Source organism: Cheilinus undulatus, linkage group 18 (assembly GCF_018320785.1).
Source record: "Cheilinus undulatus linkage group 18, ASM1832078v1, whole genome shotgun sequence".
Classification (NCBI taxonomy): Eukaryota; Metazoa; Chordata; class Actinopteri; order Labriformes; family Labridae; genus Cheilinus; species Cheilinus undulatus.
The window spans coordinates 7,734,601-7,760,447 of NC_054882.1; the positions used below are offsets into that span (position 1 = coordinate 7,734,601).

General features: G+C 37.6%; 1 protein-coding gene across 4 annotated transcripts in view; it reads right to left on the reverse strand.

Moving 5' to 3' along the window:
• Positions 1-25,847, reverse strand: part of slc4a11 (solute carrier family 4 member 11) — a 224,895-nt gene that overhangs the window by 177,273 nt on the left and 21,775 nt on the right. Inside the window, exon 1 of one of the 4 annotated variants that reach the window (XM_041812786.1) lies at positions 4,895-5,042. The exons of 2 other annotated variants lie outside the window; for them this stretch is intronic. In XM_041812786.1, coding sequence (XP_041668720.1) covers positions 4,895-4,931 — 37 coding nt within the window. In that variant the 5' untranslated portion in view covers positions 4,932-5,042. Of the gene's footprint in view, positions 1-4,894; positions 5,043-25,847 lie in introns of those variants that run through there. One more of the 4 variants, XM_041812788.1, reaches the window with a different exon arrangement.

A 25,847-nucleotide genomic window follows, 5' to 3' on the forward strand; every position in this document is an offset into this window, starting at 1 on the left:
AAACGGTTTTAAAAGGGCTGTTGAACAATTAATCTTCCAAATTGTGGTTGATCACTGAATGTTGAAAATTATCCACAGTTAAGCACCATTTTTGAAACACCGTAAACCGTATAAAATCAAATTATTTTGCATTTATGAAAATGTAAGTCAATTTGGCAATGTGAAACTATTCTTACCAGTATCTTGTTTCGGAATCATGTGATATTTTATGACTTGAGAGTAAAATTATAATGTGTGTTAAAAATTCCACACCCGGGTGTTCTGAAACCATTACTAAGAGGTAGAAGACAGCTTCAGAAAGCTTAATACAGCGTTTTACAATGCTATAAACTAAGAAATTTTCAGGAGAGCATGTACAAAATGACTCACTGATGTTCCATAATCTTTGGTTAAAGTGGAAACATTTACACTTTTAGGAGTTTCGGTTTAATTGCCTTCTCTGTGTAAGTAACCTAGTTAAGACTGAAAATTTAGCTTTGTTTTGCTTTTACATTGTAATGTGTACTGACTTAAGGTGAGTGCACCTGACTACATGTTTTGATTAAGAAGTAAACAATATAATAAATGTAAACAGGGATATTCTGGTGATGGGCAGTAACAACATTTGCTTAACTACAAAAAATTAACTTGCTATGTAAAGACAGTGAAATATTTGATTACACAAAACAAAATATTACTTTCAACTTGTCCACTGAGTTTTCTAAAAGTGTTCTGAACTAAAATGAGACATACAAAAGAGCTACAGTGTTCTCATTTTCTATGACTATGAAGGCAGGAAGCGCAGCAGGAAGCAGTATCCAGCTGCTGCCAACTAGCTAACCTACTGTGCATCCAACATAACAAAATAACATCAACAACATTTACTAAAATATAAAAAAAGTGTTAATTTTGTAGCTAAACAGCATGAGGCATACAATTACTATTCTTTTAAACAGATTTGTTATTGAATATTCAAAAGCTGAAAAAAGGACATACAATTTGCCATCTTTTTGTATTACATTCAGGAAAAATGAAAAAGCGAAAGTGACTGCTGTGTTAAATAAGAATTATTTAAAAGGATAGAACACACAAAAACATATCCAAACAAAAAAAAAAAGAAAAATTAAATGCTGCCATCCACACAGCAAATAAATATAACTCTCACAGCTGCCCACCTCACCTACTCACTCTTGTTATTACCCACCATTTATATTAACACAGTTGTTTTAGTTCTGCATAGCAATAACATTAACTTGGACAATGGTAGTATGTCACTCAGTAATCTGATAATTAGGGGTAACATGAGGCATAAATTAACTCTGACAGCCCTAGTTTGAAATAACTCAGAAAACCTCTAGAATATGTTCCAGCCTGATATCAAACACAATGTTGGAAAAATACACAAATCTATTCAGTGAAACACTGTGTTTTAAATCATTCACATCAGGTCAGATTCATTAAACAAGTAAGACATGTAATATGGATAAAATTCTTGTGTTTTAAATGATCACTTTCACTGGTTTTCTTGCATTACATTTCACCCTATGAATCTACGTTTTATACATGAAATCCTATTTGTTATGAAGCATTACAGTCCAAGAGGAACAAAATACCTCAGCAGTGTGTGCTTGTCAAAGGTAAAAATGCCAATAAGAAAATTTTATCTTAAGATCTCCTATGAGGACTTTTCAGTTGTGTGCTGATTTTTGTGCAAGAGAGACAGGCGATACAGGGAGAGAGAGAGAGAGGAAAGACACCAATGGTGTATGGTAGCAACAACACTGGGATTTGATCCTGTGACCACTGTGTTGAGGACTGCCTGACTTTTGACATTCAGACACAAAACACATTGAGAGTAGGGATGCATGATTGAATTATTGTACTTGCAGTTATAATTTCTGTCAATATCTACATCCAAAATTTGGGTGTAAAAATCTGCAGACATCAACTGTAAATATTGGCTGTATGAACAAATAAGTTTGTGTAGTTTTAGGCTGGACACACAGACCCACATAAGCTGAAGTCTTTTTTTTCAATTCATCACAATTACTTACACTTTAAAGTCTGTTTTAAGGACTGAAGATTGTTAATTTGTTATCCTCAAGTTCGAAATTGTGTGTTTTAGGGTACTTAAGTGTAAGGTCTAAACTTAATTTAAATACTGGTGTTGATATTGGTTTTGGCTAAAATTCATTTGTAAACATCAGTATATCAGATAAAAATCTAATATTGTACAATGGACATTATCTATTGTGCAGCACTTTTTCCCAACTGTGCAATCAAACACACTGCCTCTCTCTTCTCTTACCCGAACGTATGTTATTTGCGACTGTAGATGCCCGAATGTTGTGCACTTTAAGGTGAAGCTCTTTTTTTTGTACACTTGTACTGTTTAATAACAATCAAAGAATTATTTTTAGCTCTGTTCTTTTAATCTATTGTGTGCAAATCTTTAAAAGCATCCCCAATATACCAAAATATGCCTGAAAGTATTTACAATACCAAAAGAATTATGGTTTATATAGTTGTACCCAGCAGAAAACTTTTCCTTTCAGCTTTGGATTGACTATGTATTTCAAACATTTTAAATGCAAAAAAAAACTTTTCCTCTATATATGCAAATAAAAATTGTGTTGCATTAATAAAAATTAATGTCATCATCATTTATTTAAGCATAAAAAAAACGTCTATTTAGTTAAATTCAAACTTGCATATAGAAAACAAGCCAGATCCACTTTAAGTTTACCAACAAGCAAGGAGGAAGTTTTAATAATCCTACTGAAAGAGACGTCACTTAAGTATAATCTCTTTGACACAGATAATTAATACCCATTCCTTTACTGAAAACAAAATCCAACAAAAACAACTGAATCTATGTAACTAAGAGTAAATCCTCTGTGAGGTCACCATCACTTAAAACGCTGTTTGAAATGTTCCCAGACCACATTATTATAGGATGTGTTGCATTAAGTAACTTAATCTACACCTCAGTATTAATTCAGGGACGCGCTGCGGCATCATTACACTGTGTAATCATATGGTGGGGCTCTGTGGTAATTTACAGCTCCATAAAGTGAATCCCATATCTCCTGCCCTCCTCCCACAGCGCCAGCTGCTCCTTCACCTGTCAGCAGGTTGCCACTGATAATGACACGATCTGGAAGATTGCCTGCAATATGCTGCAATAAGGCTTTGCTAATACTCATAGGTGACAACAGAATTAAACAGTTTTTGTAACACTTTCTATGATCTGCGAAGGCAGATTATACAGAATATTGTGGTGGACAGCATGTTCCTGTTATGTATGCTGAAAGGTGCTGCACAGAAAAAAAACTGGATTTATTTGAAAATCCAGAGGGTAGTAAAGTGAGTTTGGAAAACAAGAAATCCAATCCTCTGGCAAAGTAATTGTTGAGTCACTGGGGCTGATCAATAACTGCATCAAATTCCTGCAGATATATTTGGCCGTTTTTTTTCCCTACAGGGCAGTATAACCTTAATATGCACACATAAAGCAAGGTCAAAAATCATGATACAGAAAACAATAATAATGTAAATGAAAGGGACACTCAATAAAACACAGCTGGATCCGATTTTAAATCAATATCGCTCCTCTCCATGCCTCTACCTCTTTGAATTCTTTCCTGATCACAGAACCAAATTGTTCTGCTGCAGGGATCAAACCTGTCCTCTCCGCCTCTAATCAGCTCTAAGCAAATGAATACAAATTACTCTTTAGGGGACGAGCCACAGCAGTGTCCATCACGCCCTGACACACTCTGAGGTGTATTTAGTGTGCGCGGTGCATGACACACTCACACTTTCACAATTCTCACGAGAGCACGGCTGAACTCAGACAATGATATGCACAGAAGATCACATAAACATCACTTCATTCCCACACTTTATCCCACACACAAAGAGGTGTGTACTGCAAATAAAACACACAATTAAAAGCTCAGATAATGTTTCCGTGACTGAATTTTCCCACAAAACATCCTCATCAAATACACAAACTGAGACGCAGTATCCCATTCTGCCTTCCCAGACAAAATGAAAGTGAGGAGGCAGCCGCATCACACCTTCAAATGGGCTCTGCTCTCTCAGAGGACTTTCGGTGAAGGGGGAAGTCGCTGCTCTCCTGTGGCTGTCACCAACACTAATCTGTCCTTCTCCATCTCACAGACTTCAAACAGGCACGCACAAAGATGCCAATAAATGGATGAACACTTTTTTCCCTCCAATTCTCATGCACAAACACATCCACTACACACAAATGCATGCACACTCTGTGCTGTGTTGACCCCCCCCCTTTCTCTGTCTAGCGAGCGCTTGCACGAGCTCCGTCAGTGCAACACATGAGAAAGTGCATTATGAGCCCGGGCTTCCTCTGCATTCCAGCTGTCTCTGCTCGACAGGTAAACTAGCTTTCTGTGGCTTTTTAGATGCAATCATTCTTCAAGGTTCAGCTCCTAAACTGAAGGAAATACAATGCAGGAACCCTCTGGTGTCGCATACCAGACATAAACAAGAAGAGGAAGAAGGAAAAAGAAAAACGGCAAATGCGTATGTGTTTTTAAAAAAGTCAAAAAAACATCTGCATTTCTGGGAGCTCAATGGAGCTTCCAGGACCCCTCCTCCTCCTCTGGAAAAAATAAAAACAGGATTCTGTCACAAACAGAACATTGCCTAAGTATACAGAAAGAGCAAATAGAAAAAACACCAAGTATGTACAGTGGAACACATGCACAGCCAAACATCTGCCTTCCCCTCAGAGTGGAAGTGGAGGTGTGCTGCACATGTTTTGCACACAGGGGTTCTCAGGTTTCACTAGGTAGGGAACCCCAAGGTTCTCCCAGTGATCGCTGTGTCGTGCTCAGCTGAGGAGCAGATCTCAGAGCTTGGATTGACTTACCCGAAGGCACGAAATGAAGAACTTTGTTGGTCTCCATGGCTGAGCAAGTGGTGGCGAACGCACACTTCCTCTCTCCAACCGCCTTCCCCCCAAGTCAACCCATCATGGTTGTGTTATCCTGTGCTGATGAGTGTGAGATCACCTCTGCTCCCTGGCTCTGCTCTGTTTCTGACTGCCTCTCAGACACATGCAGTGACTCAGCCCCGCTATGCCTGCCTGTTCACTGCTGCACCACTGGGTCCTAGTGCCTCCTCTTTCCTGCGCCGCTCCACCATCCCTGCTCATCAGGCAGCAGCCTATAGCAGGCCAGCATGCAGCCAGGCAGACCGCACGTCAAGACACACCTCCCTAACACAACACATGCAACATGTCATCCTGTTGTAAGCACAAAAAACGGACCCGCTTGCCACTGCTTCATCCCATCACTCAGACCGACCAAACTAGTTTCTTCAATGTAAGTTTATCTCTCTTCATGATCTTTCCCACATACGCCTGTACTTGTAGGTATACCTCCTTGTATCTCAACAATGTTAGATACAGGGAGACCCCTCCCCACATTCTCACCCCTTATTTTCATCCTGCTGGTTTACTGGAGATTCCCAGAACCAGCTAACAGACAAGTGGGGATTCAGCCTTTGTTAGACACCAAAGCAAAAAGCACAGTAAGAATGGACATCAAGGAAGTGAAATACCTCTAAAAGGAAGCTTTGAGTTATCTCTACCACAACTTTCATGAGCTGTGACACCCTGGTAATATAAACTTTACTTTAAGCTGATAAACTGCTGCACACTATTTGTGAGTGCTTTTTTTATTTTTCATTACTTCTGTGATTCTTATAATTATTTTTATTGTCATAATTCCTGATACTCTAAGGGACAACTACCTAGAGATGAAACAGATACTAAATTTAATGATAACAGAGGTGAAATTCTCCCATGGTTGATATTAAATTTGAAATTTTAAGCACAACTAGAACTTGTTGCAATAAACATGCTTTTATAACCAGAGAAAATAAGAAAACATGCATTGTAGTTTTGCCAACTGAAAGGATTTGAAAAAGGTCAACAGGAGACATAAAGGAAAACTTTTAAGGATAAGGAAACAATGCTGGATTCAAGCACTGGCTTAAACTGCTTATAGACCAATATTCTCTTCATCTGCTCAAATTAGTATGGGAAGCGCTCCAAAGCCTTGCAGTGAGTCAAAACCTTAATCCAGTGTTGAAATCTGTGTTAAAATCTGTAAAATAAAACTTAGTTAGTTCACTTAACAAGCTGACAGATGGTTATTTTATAATGTGTTCAAGGTCAGCTCAGTAAAATGACCATCTAATGAGTGTCTATAAAAAGTCATTATGTGTTGAAATGTAACATCAAGGAAAAGAAATTTCAGTTTTTGATGAAAAACTTCAGTGAATACTACTGTGAGGATGGAAAGTAATATAAAATACATAAAACAGACAGATGATTTTAACTTTTTTTTTTTTTAAGATTTATTTTTGGCCTTTTTGCCTTTATTTGATAGGACAGTGGTTCCAGATTCCCGGTCTCGGCATGTCTTCTCCCTACTCTACCCATGATTCCGGTCTCTCTTCAGCTTTCCTATCTGAATAAAGGCAATCCCCCTATCCAAGGTCAAATTAATGGATAGTGTATTCTTTAAAGCACATTGCTTCAAAACATATCAAAGTGTCAAAAATGCTGACATCCTTATGAAAGAAATATCTTTGTTAATGTGCATTGGTTGCAGTTTTAAGTTTAATTTTAATATGTTGATAATTCAAAGTTGATTCAGATGTGTATTGTGCCTAATGTTGTTTTTTTATATGACCCGGTGAGATTATTTCAAAAGATGTATCAGTGCTTCTTGCACACATTCAGTAAATAAAAAAATACCATGATACTAATGATAACTGTGATTTTTTTAGGTTAGTTTATTCTTGATATACTATTATTACATCTCTACTACCAACATTTTTCTTGTGCTGAAAATGCCTATTTGCTGTCAAAAATTAATGTAATCCAAGTCCTTTCAGTTTAGTGATCAGCAGCCTCACTTAGAAAACTCATTGCTAACAGCAGTACTGGGCAATTCATTTAATTCCCAGTTTTGGCCTGCCATGGTCATAGACAACAAAACAACAAAACTCTGACTAAATAATTACTGTGCTGCAGGACATTTTGTACTCAATTTGCCAGTGGCTTTTATCACTTCTGATGGATATTTGATGAGTTTTTATGATTATATTTGGCCCAAGAGAGTGCATCCCCATTACCTCAACAATACAGCTTATGCATTATTTATTTGTTCTAATAATTCATATTTTTTACTTATCGGTTTGATTCATACTTGTTCTTCCGACTGTTTAGAATGCTCAAGTTTTGATACTTTGTATTTGACAAATGCCCAAGACACAGATGATGTAAAATCAATAAGCAGCAGTGTTCAATAACATTGATCACAATATTAATGAAAATAGTTATGTAATTATACTTTTTTGTCATAATCAAACATCCCTAGCTCACAGCACCCTTAGTTGAAAATAGTTGAACTTCATTGACTTGTCAGTGTTGCCTCTCCTTGACCAATCAGAAGCAGCACACCTGGACTTTATTTCTGAGGTACTGATCACGTCAGGACATCACTTGTTTCCATTGTTATGCTTTCTTTGTAAAATTTCCTTGAATAAAAGCAGATACAAAGCACACAGGGCAACTTCACAGATGTATCAGTCACCATCAAGGGAACAGGAACAGTAACAGTAAGTAAGTAAGTAACAGTAAGCACTGCTTTGAAATTGAGGCTGTGGGTACTGCCAAAAGCTGTTAGTGGACACAGGCTCTTTTGGCCATCATATAACATTAGTAGTATTATTAGAATTTAAATGGGGTTCCTTCCTATGTTATTCTTTCTATTTCATTTTTTTGTTTTCCTCTGCAGGTCATTAAGATAAACATGTATTTATTTATATGTATTTAATTAATCTCTTCATGTACTTCTTACTAATGTTCTGCTTGTGAAGGTATCTTGTAGGGCATTGCTGGGTCATATTAGGCCAATTGTTAGGGGCAGATGTGTTAAAAAAAATGCCGTGTCATATTGTGACCACATCTAGCACTGAAACAATTGAGAAGCAGTGCATTCACTTCACTTTGTTCAGTTTTATTATGTTTCTGCATGATGCTACAGTCCTTTAAACTATTTTTTTTCTTCATTAATCTACACTCAGTACCCCATAATGACAAAGTCAAAACAGAATTTTAGAAAAATTCCAATGAAAGCCAAAAAGGCTCTCATGTGTTTTGCAGTGAGGAGTCTTCCATCCAGCCACTGCCATAAAGCCCAGATCAGTGGAGAGCTGCAGTGATGGCTGTCCCTCTGGAACTTTGTCCCATCTCCTCACAGGATCTCTGGAGCTCAGTCAGAGTGACCATCAGGTTGTTAGTCACCTCTCTTACTAAGGCCCTTCTCACCTGTTTGCCTAGTTTGGCTGGGTGACCAGCTCAAGGAAGACTCCTGGTTGTGCAAAACGTCTTCTGTTTGAGAATTAAGGAGGCCACTGTGCTCTTCAGTGCAGCAGATCTTTTTTGTCACCTTCCCATGATACCATCTCTGAGCTCTGCAGGCAGTTTATTTGACCTCATAGTTAGGTTTTTGCTCTGATATTCATTGTCAGCTGTGAGGCCTTTTATAAAAAGGTGTGTGCCTTTCAAAACTATATCAAATCAATTTATTTTTTTCACAGGTGGACTCCCATTTAAGGTGCAGAAACATCTCAGCTAGATCTTAATACTTGTATAGATGGGATATTTCAGTTTTTATATTCAATAAACTTGCAACAATGTCTAACATTTTGTCCTCACTTTGTTATCATGAGGTACTGTGTGTAGATTAATGAGAATAAAAATTAATTTAAAGGACTGTAGCATCAGGCTGTAACAGAACAAAATTGAAACAAGTGAAAGGGGTCTGAAAACTTTGTGAATGCACCGTATATGTTTTTAAAGTAAGCCTTCAACACATTAAAACAGTTCTTAAAATGAATAAATAATCATGCTTGATGATCGTGATCTTGATGTTGATAAAAAAAATTGTGATAATCAACTTAACACATGCAGACCTGGTACTCGATCTTCTTGTCAGTTTCTTTTTGAGCATTAATTTCTCTAACTACAAAGCACTTTTAGCTGTATTTTATGTGTGAAAGGTGCCATACAAATAATTTATTATTGTTGTTATCCTGATGCTTTGAGGGCATACCCAGGGCACCACAAACTTGACCTTTATGTCTTGCATGTGTAAAAGGTCGGGCTTTCCTCAGTCCTCACACACAACAGCTTCATCATGAATAAAGCCCTGAATGTCAGCCTGAGGAAAAATCTCCATTGTCATACTAAAGCAAAGGCAAGCAGGCACATTTGTTTGAAAAATAAAAACCCTCCAGTGAGTACATTTCTCTAGAAATAGAATACTTAACACTGTGTGTCTCATATACACTGTCAACTGTTCTTTTCTGGTTAGTTTAAGTATCTTTTCAAGCAGCAATGCAGTACCTCTTGTAAAGTCAAATATCTGTAGCTTAAAGCAGCTTCTCTAACACTGGTCATACAATTTTATCTTCAAACTGCACTTACACTGTGAGCTAAAAAAGGAATAATAAATAATCTTAGTAAGATGTAGCCTTTGATCAAGACTGCCTTACAACATCTCCTTGTTGAGATCTCAGCAGAACAAGATGTCGAAATTTTGTCAATATAATGCCTGACAGATGAGAATAACTCTCAATCAGAACAACCGCTGAAAATGTTCTTGCAGAAAGTTAGTTATTAACTGGCACAAGAAAGTATAAGTTATGGCAAAAAGCAGAGATCAGTACACCGTGCCTGGCTAAAGAGACAGCAACTGGGATAAGATTTGTGTTGACACTGACATTCAATTGCCAGAATCTCCAGTCGTGCATGATGTCAGGTAACCTTAACTCAGTCTAAAAAAACAAGCCTCTCCTGGGAGCAGGAGACTGGCTTTTTAAGTGCTGGTTTGAATGCAGTGAACTTTTACCAAATAAATCAATAAAAAATCAGTTAGGTTGAACTTAAAAACACACACAGCAAATGCAGTATGCTTGCAACAAAAGGCAAACATGCAGAAAACTTTCAATCAGCACAGCCTGTGCTTCCTCTTATCTGTATCCACACTCCCAAGTTCAGTTTTTGCTCTTTGCTCCCAAGTCATTTTCTCAAAATGTAGCTGTTCTGCTTTGTAGTTAGGAGCTACATGGACTAGCAACACTGCTCAGTCATTTAGCAAACAATCGTGAGTTAGTAATTCTTGTATGTATACACCCCATCACTGGAAAAAAGCAAGTGCATGTACATGCTGGCTGTTTTATTAAAATGCACAACCCCCAACTACTTCTGCCATGAAAATGACAGTGTGTTGATTTTCAGATCTGTAACGGCACTTGTTACCTAAACATTGTTGTCTGACTGTAGCAGTTTTTTGACAATGAAATAAACTGCATTATCAGCTGATTGTTTTTATGAAATGTGGCCGAAGACTTATTTTTTTAATTAGCCGTGGCATCAAAACAGGTCTTGATACTGACTGAATTCACTAGTATCTTATCCAAGTTTAAAATTCTGGCATCTGTTGACCCAAGATGACTGAATTTTCCCACAAGTTATAATCAAAATGTGGTTAAAAAAACTCTGTATGAAGTGGGCACTGAGCATCTAAAATATGCACTAGGTGTGCATTTTTATCCGTTGTTTGACCCCCATCATGCATCCCAGGGGCAAACCAACTTCACAGCAAACCATCCTGACAAAATAGGTCATAACCCTGGAGAAGAATAAACAATAAACAAGTCTCCATAGGATGACTCCCAGGCATCCACATTAAGTCTTCATATCATGCATGATAAAATAAAGTGGTTATGTCACCAACCTTTACATCAGCATAGTTTATTGACCTTTTGGTATGGAGCTCTTTTAGTACTATAAAGTGATTATTATGTGTAGAAAATTAGAACTATTTTGGGAAGTTCTTATGGGAACCTTTTGCATAATACAGGATGGGTTTCCTTTCCTCTCTGCTGCAGCCATACTTAGTCCACATATGGACAAATCCCCTGCTGCAATTGCATTGGCAACTCATCGTCTGCAGCTATCTGCCAACTTTGTTGGATTAATGACAACAAACAGCTGCTGGTAAACATATATATGCCAAGGGAACCTTAACTTTAGTTAGATTTTACATATTAGACATCATTTACCACAACAGCATGACTTGGAGCTTGCCAAATACTTGAGATGACATGCTGTCTTATTGATAGTTCTACTCACAAGATCGCTTCCATTCAACAATCACTGACTAGATCTGTTTGAAATGCTTTTTCAGGATTTCAACGTTAACACCTTCTCAACATTGTTAAATCAGCTGAGTGCTCCACAGTTTCTTTCTGATGTCCTTTATATAGATGTCAAAAGTAAAGCTACGACAACCCCAACAACAAAAAGTTGGGGTGCTTTGTAAAACATCAATAAAAACAAAAAGTTCAAGCATCACTTGTAGATTGGAGAATAACCGTTTCAGACCAACGCATTTTGGCTTGTGGCCTTCATAAGGAAGTTAAAAGCTGTCAAGGAAGCCTAATAAAGTTGTTCTGCTGCTGCAGCTGTCTGTTTCCTACAAGACTTTGTTCATCCTTCATGCACCTTGAAAGTTGGTGTGGTTGTACCTAGGGGTGGGAACTGAGAACCGGTTCCCATTGAGAACCGGTTCCAATTGGCTTGATCCATCGACATCATTTACACTTTCTCTTAACGATTCCCTTATTGATGATCACCTCTGCATGCCATAAAACACAGGCCTCGCATGTGAAAGTCAGCTGAACAGAGAAGCTGGGAAAACAAACATTTACCGGGCTATACAGTATCGCCGCAAGGTGTTTAAAAAACACATTTTACAAGCACCGGTCGGGGTGCACGCATAAGCACAACAAGCGAATTGCGCATCTCTGCAGCGTGTATCTAATCCTTTATCAAAATGCTTCGAGCCTAGAATAAAACACATTCTTAAGGAGATGTTTAAAGGAGCGGTAGAAGTGAATTATTTAAGTAAAACAGGTTAAATCGGGGCGGGGTAACAAATGAAGTTTCTCTTTTTTCTCTTTCAATGACACAGACATGCACTCTTTTTCCTCCCTCCCCTCCTCCCAGGAGATGAGACAATAGTGATAATCCAAATCTAATATGCTATCATAGAACCTGGGAATGTGAAGTCATGTTCTTAAGGATTTTAAACAAAAAAAATATTGGATTTTAATATTATTTATGTCTGCGTTGTGCTTTAGCGGCTCCATCCTGATGAGTGTTTACTTTACGACGATCTTATAAAAAGTTACAGAATACTTCAGCACAAAAAGCAGTGAATAATCTCATCTATATTTCACGTTTTTAAAAACCCTGAGTGGTTTCTGTTGTACCTGGCATGGCTGCAGCAGGACGCAGCACCTATGGGTATGCGTAATAATTTGTCATCATTGATTTATCACCAGAAAGAAGAATGAGAGTGTTTTTAAACTCACGTTGTCTTAGATCACATTAGAGCCAGCAGTGCACGTCTTATAGTTTGACTTTAGAGAAGACCAACACGATGCCAGAGCCGTGCCCGCGCTGCGATTGCGCCATGGCGCGTGCGAGTGTTTGTCTTTTGCAAAACTGTCCCGACATCATTAACAGGAGTTCAGTCATCACTTTTAAACAGTCATCACACACAGGCAGTGGTGCTGTGGGTGGAAAAAAACATAAATTCTCAAGGAATTTCTTATTAATGTGCACTAATCCCACAGCACTATCTTCATGACGGGAATCAAAGCAACACCATGGCTATTTTTAGTACCCCAGGATACAGTATTACCGTATTATCATCCATTTCTAGTGAACTGTCAAAAAAACAGACTAAAGTGGTCAAAAATGTGGCTTCATTTCTCCAAAAATGCTGCACACAGGGCAATGAGAAACGTCTGTCAAACAATGATGTCTAATGCATGACACGCATCTTTCTGCCCAATAACTGTTAATTTTGCACAGGAGTTCAGTTTATTTTGATACCTCTGGAGATCTGGAATCCAGAGATTAGTATATTTTTAGGCTTTGTCTTTTAAAGAAAATGCACAGTAGTGCTGTATTCTAATTCAAGTTCACAGATTAAAGATCCAGAGAGCAGTTTGCCTTAACCGAGACATATTCAACAAAAAAGAGATTTTTGTCTATTTTAGTGTGCTCTCCTCTCAAACACTTGATGTTTAACATTTTCAGCAGTCCAAAAAGAAATTCACAGGAAGGAATTGATAAGGGTATCGATAAAAAATTGAATTGATAAAGGCATCAATATCGATAAAATCTTATCAATTCCCACCCCTAGTTGTGCCAGATATACCTACTTCAGCTACAGTATGTTAAAGTTATAGATCCACTTAAAAATGTATAAAAATCACTGCAGCTTGTAGATAGGAATGATCTGTTGTTCACTACAAGGCAAATGTCTTGTTTATAGCCAAAAAGAATATGCATCAATTCAATATGTTCTAATTTACTGGTGTAAAATTATAAAATGTGTCAAAAAAATGAAATCAGCAATAACAAATAGAAAGACAGAAAACAAAAATCATAACATAAGGAATACAACATCCCATTGTACAGCCTGCGACTCTGTTGCACTGAATTTTTCTTTAAATATCTTGAAGCTACTTGTTAATTTTCAGTCAGCAGAGAATGATTTAACTGGGTGTGTTTTGTTATTCACAGCATGTACTGAAAATCAAATGAATCCAATATTACCAAATAAATCTTGTTTAAAAAAGAAGCCTGGAGAAATTGTAAAACCCACGTTTTGTTAAAGATGATTAATAACATGGCTTATGAGAAAATACTTAAAGTGTTCATCTTTATTTACATGATCCACTGTCTTAAGTTGATGGTTAAATAACAGCGATTTTTCCCCTCATAAAGTTAAAGTTGTGTAACTTCTTTTTTAATGTAATGATAAATAATTTGACTTATTTCATAAATGTACCAGACACAGAGGCTCCTGGATCAAAAAGTTAATTTCCCACCCTGATGTAAATGTTCTGTGAAAGGTCAGTCATTTGCATAAGCCAGCAAATATAACATCACGGTGTGTGGTATGGCCGGTGGCTCTGCTTTGCATAAGACCTGTTATGCGCTTTGAGGGCAAATGCGTCACTCAGTGAGCCAGGGCGCTTTCTACCTGCAGGGTAATTCAAGAGATCTCACCCACCATGAACCTGGAGCACAGGTGACATGATGAGTGAACCTAAGTTTACATTATGTCTACATTACTAACCATGTCTTTGGAAATTTTATTAGTTGAAATAGACAAAACTCTCTGTATTGTTGTCCACCTGCAGGTGCATGAGGAGTTGTGTTGAAGCCCTGCAGCATGATTTACACTGGTTTATACATCAGAGGTATTTTACCAGAGCCAGGGAAGTCAACCCTTGTTAACATGGTAGTTCCTGGGGGCACCTGAGGTGTTGGCTCAATAGAGCAGGAAAAGGGGGGGGGGGGCAAATACTGCAAATAAAAAAAAATATACACACCATAAGTTGTATGCATTAGAATAATAAATATATATATATAAATCTCAACCTGATCAGTATACAAACAAATTATAGTATTTCTGTTATGATTTGGAGCTTTACGAGTAAGAAGTAACTTGACCTCACAGAAAAATATACATCCCTTTGGAAAGGCGTTCTTAAATTGCAAGGAATGCTCAAGCATCATTATTTTATTGGGAAAAATTGTTGTTCACCACACATTTCATGAAGTTTCCAACTAATGTTATTGTTGTTTTCTCATTTTTCTCTCTTGATGCTTTCAGTACTACTATATAAGGGATACTTTTATTATCACTTTTCTTCTTTTAAAAAGTTGTCTCTATCCTATACACTGGTGTGACCAATATATCTGTATAAAACGCTGAGAAATGTGCTTTGATTACAGACAGTGGTAATAGCACCAAACACCTTTTTGCTTCCTCTCCCTCATTCGATCATACTCCTACATGGTGGTACACTGTTAAGAAAATAACCCTTTGTAAAGTCCTGTTTTAACTGAAGAGACTCCTCAGTTAAGAGACAACAGGCGACCAGTTTGGGTAAGCAGCAGGACTTGTGGTCTGTGGGTCTTTACTTAACAAGTCTCAATGTTACTGTAGGCTGAGAGCTCACCTTCTTAATGGAAGCTAACAGGATTTAAAACTCTTTAATGGATGTTTGCTGATCAAGTTATGTCACAGTAAAGAACTCCAGATGGAGACAGGAAATGATTTCTGCACAGAGAAGCACTATCCAAACGCAAAAAGTTTTGTGCCATTTACAGATGTGCCAACTGCTCAAATTAGCAGAATAACAACTCTGAGATACTTCCTGGTCCCAAAAGAAGTTACCCATTAGGCAAAATGTTTTAAAACTCACAGAGAAACTGAGAAGCAGCAGAGTCAAGAAGACTTGGATATATATTCTTTTTCCACAAAGCTGTCCAGTTTGGTTTAGATTGTCACTATTTCACACAGTAAAACCTGAACTTGCTTGTAATTCTGCAGCCGATGTCAGTTCAGTCTGACTTGTTGCAATGGGAAATCTGCCTTTTTCAGTGATCAAGATTATTTTGCTCATGTCAGTAATGACAGCTGGTGTTTTGGTTACCAAATGAGTCCTCATTTTGTCACAGTTTGGCTTTTTAAAGTGCATTAGATAACAACAAAAAGGAAGAAGGAAAGCCGAGTCTCAAATGGGACATAGCTCCTGTCGTTCATATAAACAATCCAGCTTCTAGAACGGGCTATTTGCTTAACCCTTTAAATCCTAGCGCGTCGCCGATGACGCGCTGTAGAAGCATACTTTGCATGACCATAACTGCATGACTGTGTTATCGGAAAAATTCAAACAGTTTCTGAAAGCTGAGAAACTGTGCTTCACAGCCAGCATGTGGTTATTACTGTAATTTCCCCTTTTCTCACTAAGATTCTAGCATAAACGTTCCCCATTTTTTGTGTTGTTTCCTTTTAAACTGTTAAAACACTCTTAACATGCAGTAAAATGTGTTTTATCCATGTTAATTATTTTCCTGCCGTCGAGTTATGATCATAAGGGTTTTCTCCGTTTTTTTAAACTTATTCGGTCGGGAGCTCCTCGTTATAGCTGTCTACAGTCTCATCTACAAACCAGAAGTCCCAACATGCAGTAAAATGCAAATAACTGCCATATATTAAAAGTTCTAAGTATTGTGGAAAAATGGGCAAAAGCATGTACTCACAGGACATTTTCTGGGCCTTTTATGGTTAAAATAAGAAAAGAGTCCAGAAACTCAGGTTTTAAAGGGTTAATTGAGTATCATCATTTTCCTAGATAAAATGAGGGAGAAATTCTTTTAAAGGAGTCCAGCTAGCCTCTTAGCTCAACGCTAGACTCCTCAAGACTCTTCACTCCTGTTGTCTGGCTCATCATGTAGTAGGTCAGTAAAACTAAGTCATTTGTAATTTTGATCACCTTCACGTCAAGCACATTGTTAACCAGTGGGGAAAATCCCTTTTTTGAAAACCACTGGAATTAAACTCAGTGTATATAATATCGTTCTAAATTCTGATTTAGGTCTACATAGAGTTTTAACATACTAGCTTTCCTCCATTCCTATTGTTTTGTAATCTGTGTTCACCACTTTCTGTCCCCCTCTGATTTTCATGCATCATTGGGATCACATGACTACAAACAACCTGTAATAAAAAAAGATGGTATTTAAAGAGCTACTGTAGCGGCAGATACATTGTGGACTTCTCTAAGAAAAACGGAAATTACCACACACAAATGTTTAATTCTTTAAAAAAAAAAAATCATAAAATAAACAAAGTGTTTAGAAAGGCTTTATTTTGCGGACATGTTATTCAAGTAAAACACTACTCTGTTCTATTAAAACATTAATTTTTTGCCCTGGGAGACCCCAGCACAGAATATGTCTAAAATACCAATGCGACTTAAGTTAAAAATGTAAAAAAATTAAAATTGGACACAGTTCAATAGAAAAATGCAGTATGTCCAGTGTGCTTATTGTATTTTTCTAAGGATTATCTAGTGTCTAGAGGCGGCCTGGATAGTGACTGACAGAGGTTAAGTGTCAGGTTGACCTGATCTACCAGCGCTCTGAAAGCTATTCTTCTGTTTGAGCAAGGCTGATGCTTGCTAATCTGCACTAAAGATAGTCACTTAAGCAGACAAAGCATATTTTTCTTTGCATACACTTCGTTATGAGCATCTCTAAATGTCCCTGCCTCCATCTTCGGAGCAGTTTTGTCAACAAAATTTTGATCTGGACCTCATCAATTGGCTTAATCAACAACGAAGTCTTCCAGAAGTTGTGGTTGAAGAACTAATGGAAAGTAATGTGGAAATGATTAGTCAACACAAATGTATCTCTGAAGTTGGTTTTCCAAATGTGCTAGCAAACAGTTACTTAGTTACACACCCAGCAGTCACAGTGCCACGTATTCACTCAGTTGAAGTCATATTTCCAGCCCCTTGATAAATCCAAAGCCAATATTTACTTTGTTGTTGGTCTGTACCAACTCCTCGGGGAGATACAGGACTCTAAAGCTGCTAAATGCTATTTGCTAACTGTCTGTTTGTTTTTTGGTGTTGAGTAGGTAGAGTAACATTGGAAACTAATACATTTAGTGAGTTGCAGAATTTTACACCTTAAAATTTATATACATTATGAACTTTACTTCAACATTTAAATTTTTTTTTTGTTTTGGTTTCTTGTCTAAAAAACTGGCATAAAAAATATGAAACAGTTTGTGTTTATTATCAATGACATCAAGAGGTATAGCACGAAAAACTGTACACTTTGTATTTAAAGAGCATTTTCAAACGCTGTTCTATATCTGGCCTTTTAAATGTGAAGATTGGCTGCTTTTTAATTATCTTACATTGTTTATAAAATATGTGTGGGGTTTTTTTTACACTTCATCATTAAAAACAAACTCTTCAGATTACCCTTGCCTTACCTTGGTATTTTCTGGCCTGGCATTTGCAAACAAAACTATTTATCCCTAAAAATGAAATGATAGATAATGATAATAAAAAGTAATAAACTGTTGGAGCACAATTAACCGGAGCACTGTGTTAGCCCCCAAAAAACCATTGCAATTAAATGTGTTGATCAAGAACCCTCTCCAGTGGTAATTAAGAAGGGAAAAGAGCCTTCTGAATTCTCTGACCAGCACTGTTATTTACTTTTAGGACAGTACAGCATAAAGGTTACTAGAATTATTGGTTTGTCGAGGATGCCTGAAATTAAATGTTTTTATGTATTTCATTACGTTTTCATTCTGCACACAGGAATCCTTTTTAAGGACCCATTTTCAGTCTCTAAATATGTTGTTTTCAGGATAATTACTGCCGTCCATTAAGAAGTAGAAACATTACAGCCACATCAACATAAAGTGTTGCACATGTTGTTCTGTGAAGCTATTTCTTAGTCAATCACAATATCATTAATAACTTTAAAAGCTGGAAGGAGCTCTTGGTAAACAGTTACTGTATTTTGCCTCAGCTTCATGTTCCTACAGTTTAGCTGTAATTTGGGCTAAGTGTGCCTTGTTTAAGTGAAGCTGATTGCCTAAAGCTGTTTGAGTCTATGTAATGTAAAGCCAATTCCCAGCAGTTCAATACATTCTTGAACAAGCAGCAGCCTGCCCAGCCTGTTCTCACTCAAAATTCATCAAATACAGCTGCATGGTCAGTTTTACCGGGAATGACAACATGAAGATATACTCTGTAATGCCAGTAATGGTTCCTTTCCACTACCTTGATGTCTTAATATGCTTTTTATGTCCGCTAATGGCAACAATTAAGAGTGCAATTGTGCCTTATGCCATGCAGACTGGGGTTCTAACAGGCAGCCACCTCCAGAGTTGAAAAATGAAGCCAGTGTAGAACTGCAAGAACTGCAGTTCCTCGATATCTAATTGTCTCCAAAATACAAGAAATCCCTACTAGGTTCTTCAATACATTAAAATGTCCCTAAGGCGCAAAGCTGCTTTGCTGGTGTGTTGTAATCATCTCAACAGTGGAAGCCTTATTTTCTGATCCCCTTTGCATTCTTTTTGTTTTCGACTATGCTAGCTAGGTGCTGAGCAAGAGGAGAGTGAGGAGCCCATTTTATCAATCAAGATATTCATTCTGATCACCTTAACCCTACCTCTTTGCCTGCTTTTTGATTAGACAAAAGTTTGTTGTAGGGCTTTTGTCAAACTACTACCTCCTCACCTGCACTCCTGCATGGAGTTAACGCCATCTTGTCATAAATTAACTCCTTCTGTTAATTTAGGAACAAACTCTCCTTTCATGATTCACTGACTTAGTAATGTCTCAAATTCTGTAAGCTACTGAAGACGCTTCTATTTTTGCCAGTCATCTTGGCAGATAGGGGTTGGGGTGACTCAGCTAGTTATGTTCCTGTGTTTCACATTTTGCTAAGCAGCATTGTTGTTTGTATTAGTGTATCAATACCAAGACTATATCTGTCACTTTGCAGGACTATAATTGCTGATTCTGCATGCAATAACTTTTTGACTATAACTTTTTGGCAATAGTAACTGCACTCTTTATTTATTGGGTCACTTTTGAGTTGCTACCTAAGTGTAATTGTATAACATTACTACGTAGTGTGACTACAATGGGACTATTTTGAGCTGTGGTGTTGCAGTCCACATTTTGGTGTGGTCACTTGTGTGTTACTGCTTTTGTGTGTTTAACTGTGGCAAAATTTATTGTGACTTTTTGTGGGTTTGTGGGCCATAAATCTAACAACACCAACCATTTGCATGATACATATCAAGCAAGTCTCAAAATAACCTTACTGAACCAACATTACGTTGTTTATGCATTCCCATTAAATCAACCAATTTATCTTTATAAACCTGTCAATTGTGGCAAACTTTCTAGGGCACCATTTTATCAGGTGTACTGTACCCACAGGTCACTGCAGCAGCTGCAACTTCCAGCCAGAGCTTTTTGACTCATGTCTACCCCACTCTCTACTTCCTACATTTCCTGTTACTCTTTAGCTCGTTATAAATGAAGGCAAAACAGGCCAACAATCTAAATGAAAAATAACTAAATAAATGAGCGGAATGCAAGCTGCCAAATGTGAGGTGTAAGGGAGAGCATGTTGGTCTGAAATGGTTAATGCTATAGATGTTTTGTGTGCAAAGGTGGATTCTGCAGCTTGTACAGCAGGGTGGATTATGTATTTAGGAGTCTGTGTTTAGTCTCAGTTTGTAACTGGATGAGTTTTGTTTTATTTGCATGACATACATTTTGTATGCTGTATAAAATGCCCTCCCTAGAAAATATCATAACGCCTTCAGTTAAGGTAGACTCAAGGTGAGGGCTTGAAGCCAAGACTGCCTCTTGTTTCTGCTAAGATCTAGAGAAAGTTTCTCACTCTCCTGAAAACTGGTATTATAAGTTAGAGTAACTCCACCTTATGTGAAGAGTAGGAGGTGTGTGTTTGAGAAACAGAGAACATTTCCATTTGAGATGGTTTTAGTGCAAAGGGAGGCATCTGGAATGACCCTGTGGGTGCTCAGCAGCTCACATCAGTGGGTGCTACAAGGCTGGAGGTGGGAAAGGCCTCGAGGAAGCTCCCAGCTTGTGTCTATGTGTGAGTGTGAGTGAGTGATGAATCACCACTTGTGAACCGCCTCAACCACTAAAAAGCAATAAGGTGCAAAGCAAAAGAGAGTTAAGCAGTGAGGACCCCCGCCTCTGTAACCACCTGTACCCCCCTGCTGGCCTGGGATTGAATCCTGCCAGAACCGTCTTTACCAAGTATGAGTCTCACTCTGGCCTCCTGCTGCTCCAATAAAAGAAAAAAGAAAGGAAGCCACAAAACTGAACTGAGGGTTTAAATGTGATAGGGCGGAGCACTTTCAGACACCATGGGGACAGCTGAACATAATAAGGTTCAACCTTGAATTCAGGCAGCCCGATTAAGTTCAGTTGTTTTTATAGTCATGTCTAGGTAAAGTGAGAAACTTCCAGAGTAAATTTATTAACCAGTCATCACAAAGTAAAAGCAAAGCATAGAGCAAACTCTAAAAAGATGCAAGAGAAAATCAAGCACAAGGCTGACTTTTGAAAAGTATAAATAACACAAATGGTATCCAGGATATTCAGAGAACAATCCAATAAATACTAAGTTATTCTTACTTTAAGGCGATTTGAAGAGCTCCAGCTTCAGTTAAAGTCTGCTATCAACCATTATTAAGAAAAACCACATACCTGCAGTGTACACCTTTTCAAAACAGCTGAGCCGGAGATAAACATAGACAGTCTCCTGTTTTAAAGTCCCACAGTGCAAACAAGATGTCACATTACTTTACTGTGTTTTATACATAAACATTCAATCAGAGCTGAATGCTATGCAAGGCAAGCAACACAGTTCCATGCTGTACAGTGAAAGTTTTGCTCAATTTAAATAAATATTTAATTCAATCTACAACATGCAGAATTTTATAACCAGCAGGTGCCTATTTTCGGGGTCTGTTATTGGACTGCATAAAGAAGCCGATTGGAAATTGGGCACACTCGGCATACTACAAAATGCGACCATTCATATGTTGTTGTTTTTTAATTATCTATTCTTTTTCCATCATTTGTTTTTCTTTCTTTACTATTTATTTGTTTTAATGTTGTTCTTATTGCAGCACTGCTACTCTTAAGTTGAGTGAACTTTATATAACAAAAAAGTCGAGGTGTAAACATTCACAGGGGTCATGGTTCAGTTTGTACCTTGGTTTTGGAGTTATGGTTCAGCACTGGCTCAGTTCATCATTTAAAAAAGGAACATAAAGTTCCAATTTTATAATTCTAGATTTCCCTCTCTCATTATTATAATTTCTTTTAAATTAACGTTAGTGCAGCTTATACTTAGTTCCATCTGGTGTTATTTAGAACTATCAGCAATAGTTGGTACAGCCTGTGATGTTTTAGACATGAGAGAAAAAAAAGAGGGAAAAAATTACAGAATAAAGAGCTGAACAGAAATTTCCAGCCTAACATTTGCTGATTTAAAAATTAAACACAACATAAAACGCAAATCAAAACACCTGCATTTTAGAGCAATGTGTCATATTTATGATTTATGACGTGTGCAGAGAAACCATCGTTGGCAAAAAAAAAAAAGAAAAAAAAACTGGTGCAGTGTATATTCATGAAAAATCCTGACTTATGTATGTTAGAGAAGGACGACAGACTTTGTTATGTGATCATAGGATGGAACATTACAACAGAGTCTGAGCAGAACGCTTAAATACACGCTTGCAGTCGGTGTTCTCAACCTACAGGTGCTTTTACAGCCGGGGGCTTTTAAAAAACATGTGAGGATGAGGAGAGGGAGAAGAGGCTGATGGGTCCTGATCATGGACTGGGGTCTTAAATCTCTGCTTCTATTGCAGCAGGAGCTCACTATTCTTCTCTGTTTTGTTTTGCCAGCTTCTTCTTTTTCTTTGGTGGTTATTTAATAGCGGCTAGCAACCACAAATACTACTGCCACCTATATTGGCTGGTAAATATTTCCCAAACACATTTTTTTTCCTTTCTCAATGGTTTAGATGTATTCGTCTTGTGGCTACATGCACCAAACCGTGTCATGTCTGGGGACAAATATAAATACCCTTACAACCCTACAAAGAAGTAAGGCTGAGAAATACATTGAAATTTAGATTAAACCAAAATATGTCCTACTGCAATTGTCATATTGCAGAAGGTCCAATATATCTTAAACCTGACATGCAGCAGAGATGTTATCATGCAACCTCTCAAGTGTTAATTCCTTTAATTGTTCTTGAAAATTACTATTTTCCTTGTTTTTGTACGCGCTCATTATTCAAATTGAGAATTACATAAAAATGATCATTCATTTCAATACAACAAATCATATCAAATTTGCAGTATGTGCCCAAATAATTGCAAGTAGCCTACTTAATTCAATCTATCTAATTGTGTTGGTTATAATATAAAATGATTTCTTGCTTGTGTTTGTTCACAAATACATAAAGTAAGAAAGTATAATAAAATAACTGATATCATTGCATAGTGAATTGTAATATTAGAACAAAAAGGCAAAAAAAAAAACATTTCTTCTTGTTCTTGTGAACTCATACCATGTCTCATCTTGTGATATTAGTGTTTAATCACAATCCTATTAATGATTAAGTTCTGCTTCTGATTTAATAAAAAACATTACATTAAGGTCTAAAGTTACAGTTTGCTGCAGCTGGAAATAGTCTGCAGCCTGGCTTGCAGCTTTAACACTTTTTAATTGATGCTACATTAAGTTTCAGTCAGATATAGCTCTAAGTGGTTGGATGCATAATGCAGAAATGTTGGAAAGACAAAAAGTGAAGTTGATAGGCCATTAGCAAATTAGTTTAAATAAACTGCCTTGGCTTAAAGCAGTTTTGTTTCGAAACATGTAGATAATGTTCCTATCTGCCTTTAAAACAACTGTGCCTTTGACAAATATTAGACATAATATGCCTAAAAGTCAAATTTTCATATCCCACTGTTAACTTGTGCCCAGAATTTTCTCTCCTAGCCAAACCACCTAAAATCTGTAATTCCTTTTGTCAGTTTTTGTTCAAAAAAAAAAAAAAAAAAAAGTTATAACAAATAAAATCTTGTACTGCTGTTTTGGGTGCATGATCCTCTTTTGCAAAGAGATTCCTTTTAGCTTTTTTACTTTACAGTATGAGGTCATGTTAAGTCAAGGCCTGCAGAAGTGATGTGATTTAACTGATTTGTAGTCTGGTATTGTGCAGGTCTGTGCTGCTGCTGCTGCAGTGTATGTGCTGTCCTTTTGTCCTTGTGCCAGATGTCAGGATGTGGTGCACAACTCATTTGGATGCCAACATGCCTCTGCACCAGCTTTAAGAATTTTTTTTCACTTGGTGATTTTAAAGCCTGCAGACCTGGTTATGAGAAGCCACAGGGCTCCTGAGGTAGCTGCGTCTGCAGTTGTGTGGTATTAATGGTAATACAGCCGAGCAAGTAATGATGCACAAGCGGCGACAGCTATTGCCTCAGTGAGTCATCAATCAGTGAGGGAATCCTGCTCCCTCCATTTGACTGGGAACAACCTTCATTAGCAGCCAAGAGTGTGTGTTTGCACGTGTGTGTGTGGGTCTACTGTACGTGAGCTGGTGTGCATTTTAACTACACCTCTGTGTCTGCATGCGGAGGCGTCTATCTTGTCGTTCTGTCTGTGCAGAGGCGTCTATTTTGTCTCTGTTTGTGTGTCTATAAGCTTGTGAGCCTGTCAGTTTTTGTGAGTGTGTGTTTGAGTGTGTGCATTTCTAAAAGTCGATTTTTTTCCCATCAGCGCCCTCTTTGTTGTTGCTGTTTATGCTGTACACTGGCACAGAAAGAGAGAGAGGCACAGTAGAAATCATAATAACACTGAAGAATAGATGAGAAAAGGGAGATGAAGGAAACTGAATGAAGAAAGAGGAAGAGGATGAAGAGGAGGAGGAAGAAGGGAGCAGCTGGTTGTTGTATATCTGCTGCTCCTGACACAACACTGCAGGAGTTATCAGAACACACACTCCCATTCCCCGTGTATGTCTGTGTGTGTGCTGTGTAACTGTCTGAGTGTGTAGCAGTGTTCAGCACAGTGCTGAAACTATTTCCAAAGGGGCTGAGGGCAAATTTCAGGTCACAAACTGGCTACAGATTTAATTTGTAGAGGAACAACTTGATTATGTTCTCTCAGGCAAAAACTGCTCAGGGAAATGTAACTGAGATGACACAGGTGAACACACAAACACTGGCACACATCAGGGATATGATGACAAGCACAATTCATCACACATAAATGTGAATTAGGCACTTTCATTCAAGGCCACTTTAACACTAGCTGTCAAACTGAATACTAATTTAAAGACAGCAAACCTGAACTCAGTGATCTCTATCCATAGGAGCTAGGCTCTACCAATAACCAGCCTGGCCAACTATCAGGTCAATATTTGGCATTTTGCTGATCACTGGTGTCAGTAGGGATGGGTATCAAAATTGGGTACCAATATGTTACTGGTACAAATACCTTCAATACCTACCATACAAAATTACAAGACAGATTTTGGTGCTTCATTTCGGTACTTCGCCACCCCAACGCAATCCTTGTCATTCCAAAGGAAATGTTCTGTGAAGAAGCAACACCTGTTTCTTTGACTTGTATGTTCTATCTACATCTTTTTTCTGAAACATTCATGATACTGAGTAGGGATGCATCGATCCACTTTTTTTCAGTTCCAATCCGATTCCGATGAATATGATACTGATTTCGATATATATAAATATATTTTAACAATTATTATTGTTGTTTGTATAATGTGTGAGGTTACATGAGGCTGTAGTAAACTACCCAGCTCCTCTTATTAAAAATAAAAAAAAATACAAAAATGAATTGAATTTAAATGTATTCCAAACTAATTTATTTGAACTACTACTAAAAAATATCTGCATTATCCAAAAAACAACAACAACTGAGTATAAGTTATGAATCCCTGTCTATAATGCTCTTTAATGAACCCCCCACCACTAGAGACCGCTGTAGCTTCAGTTAATGGCCGCAGCCTTACTCTCTGACCCTTCACAGGATGTAAACAATGAGAAGGATGGCAGTGGCAAACGGCTAACGGCTAACCTGTTAGTGTATAGTAGGAAGACCTCGGTATGACAGTTTTCCAAAGTAGTAGCGTAAATGGAAATAAAGTGGTATGTGGGCTGTCGAGGGTTAAGCACATGTATGACTACTCACCCGAAGTGAAAAGAGGCCAAATATCAAAGCACGATATTAATCT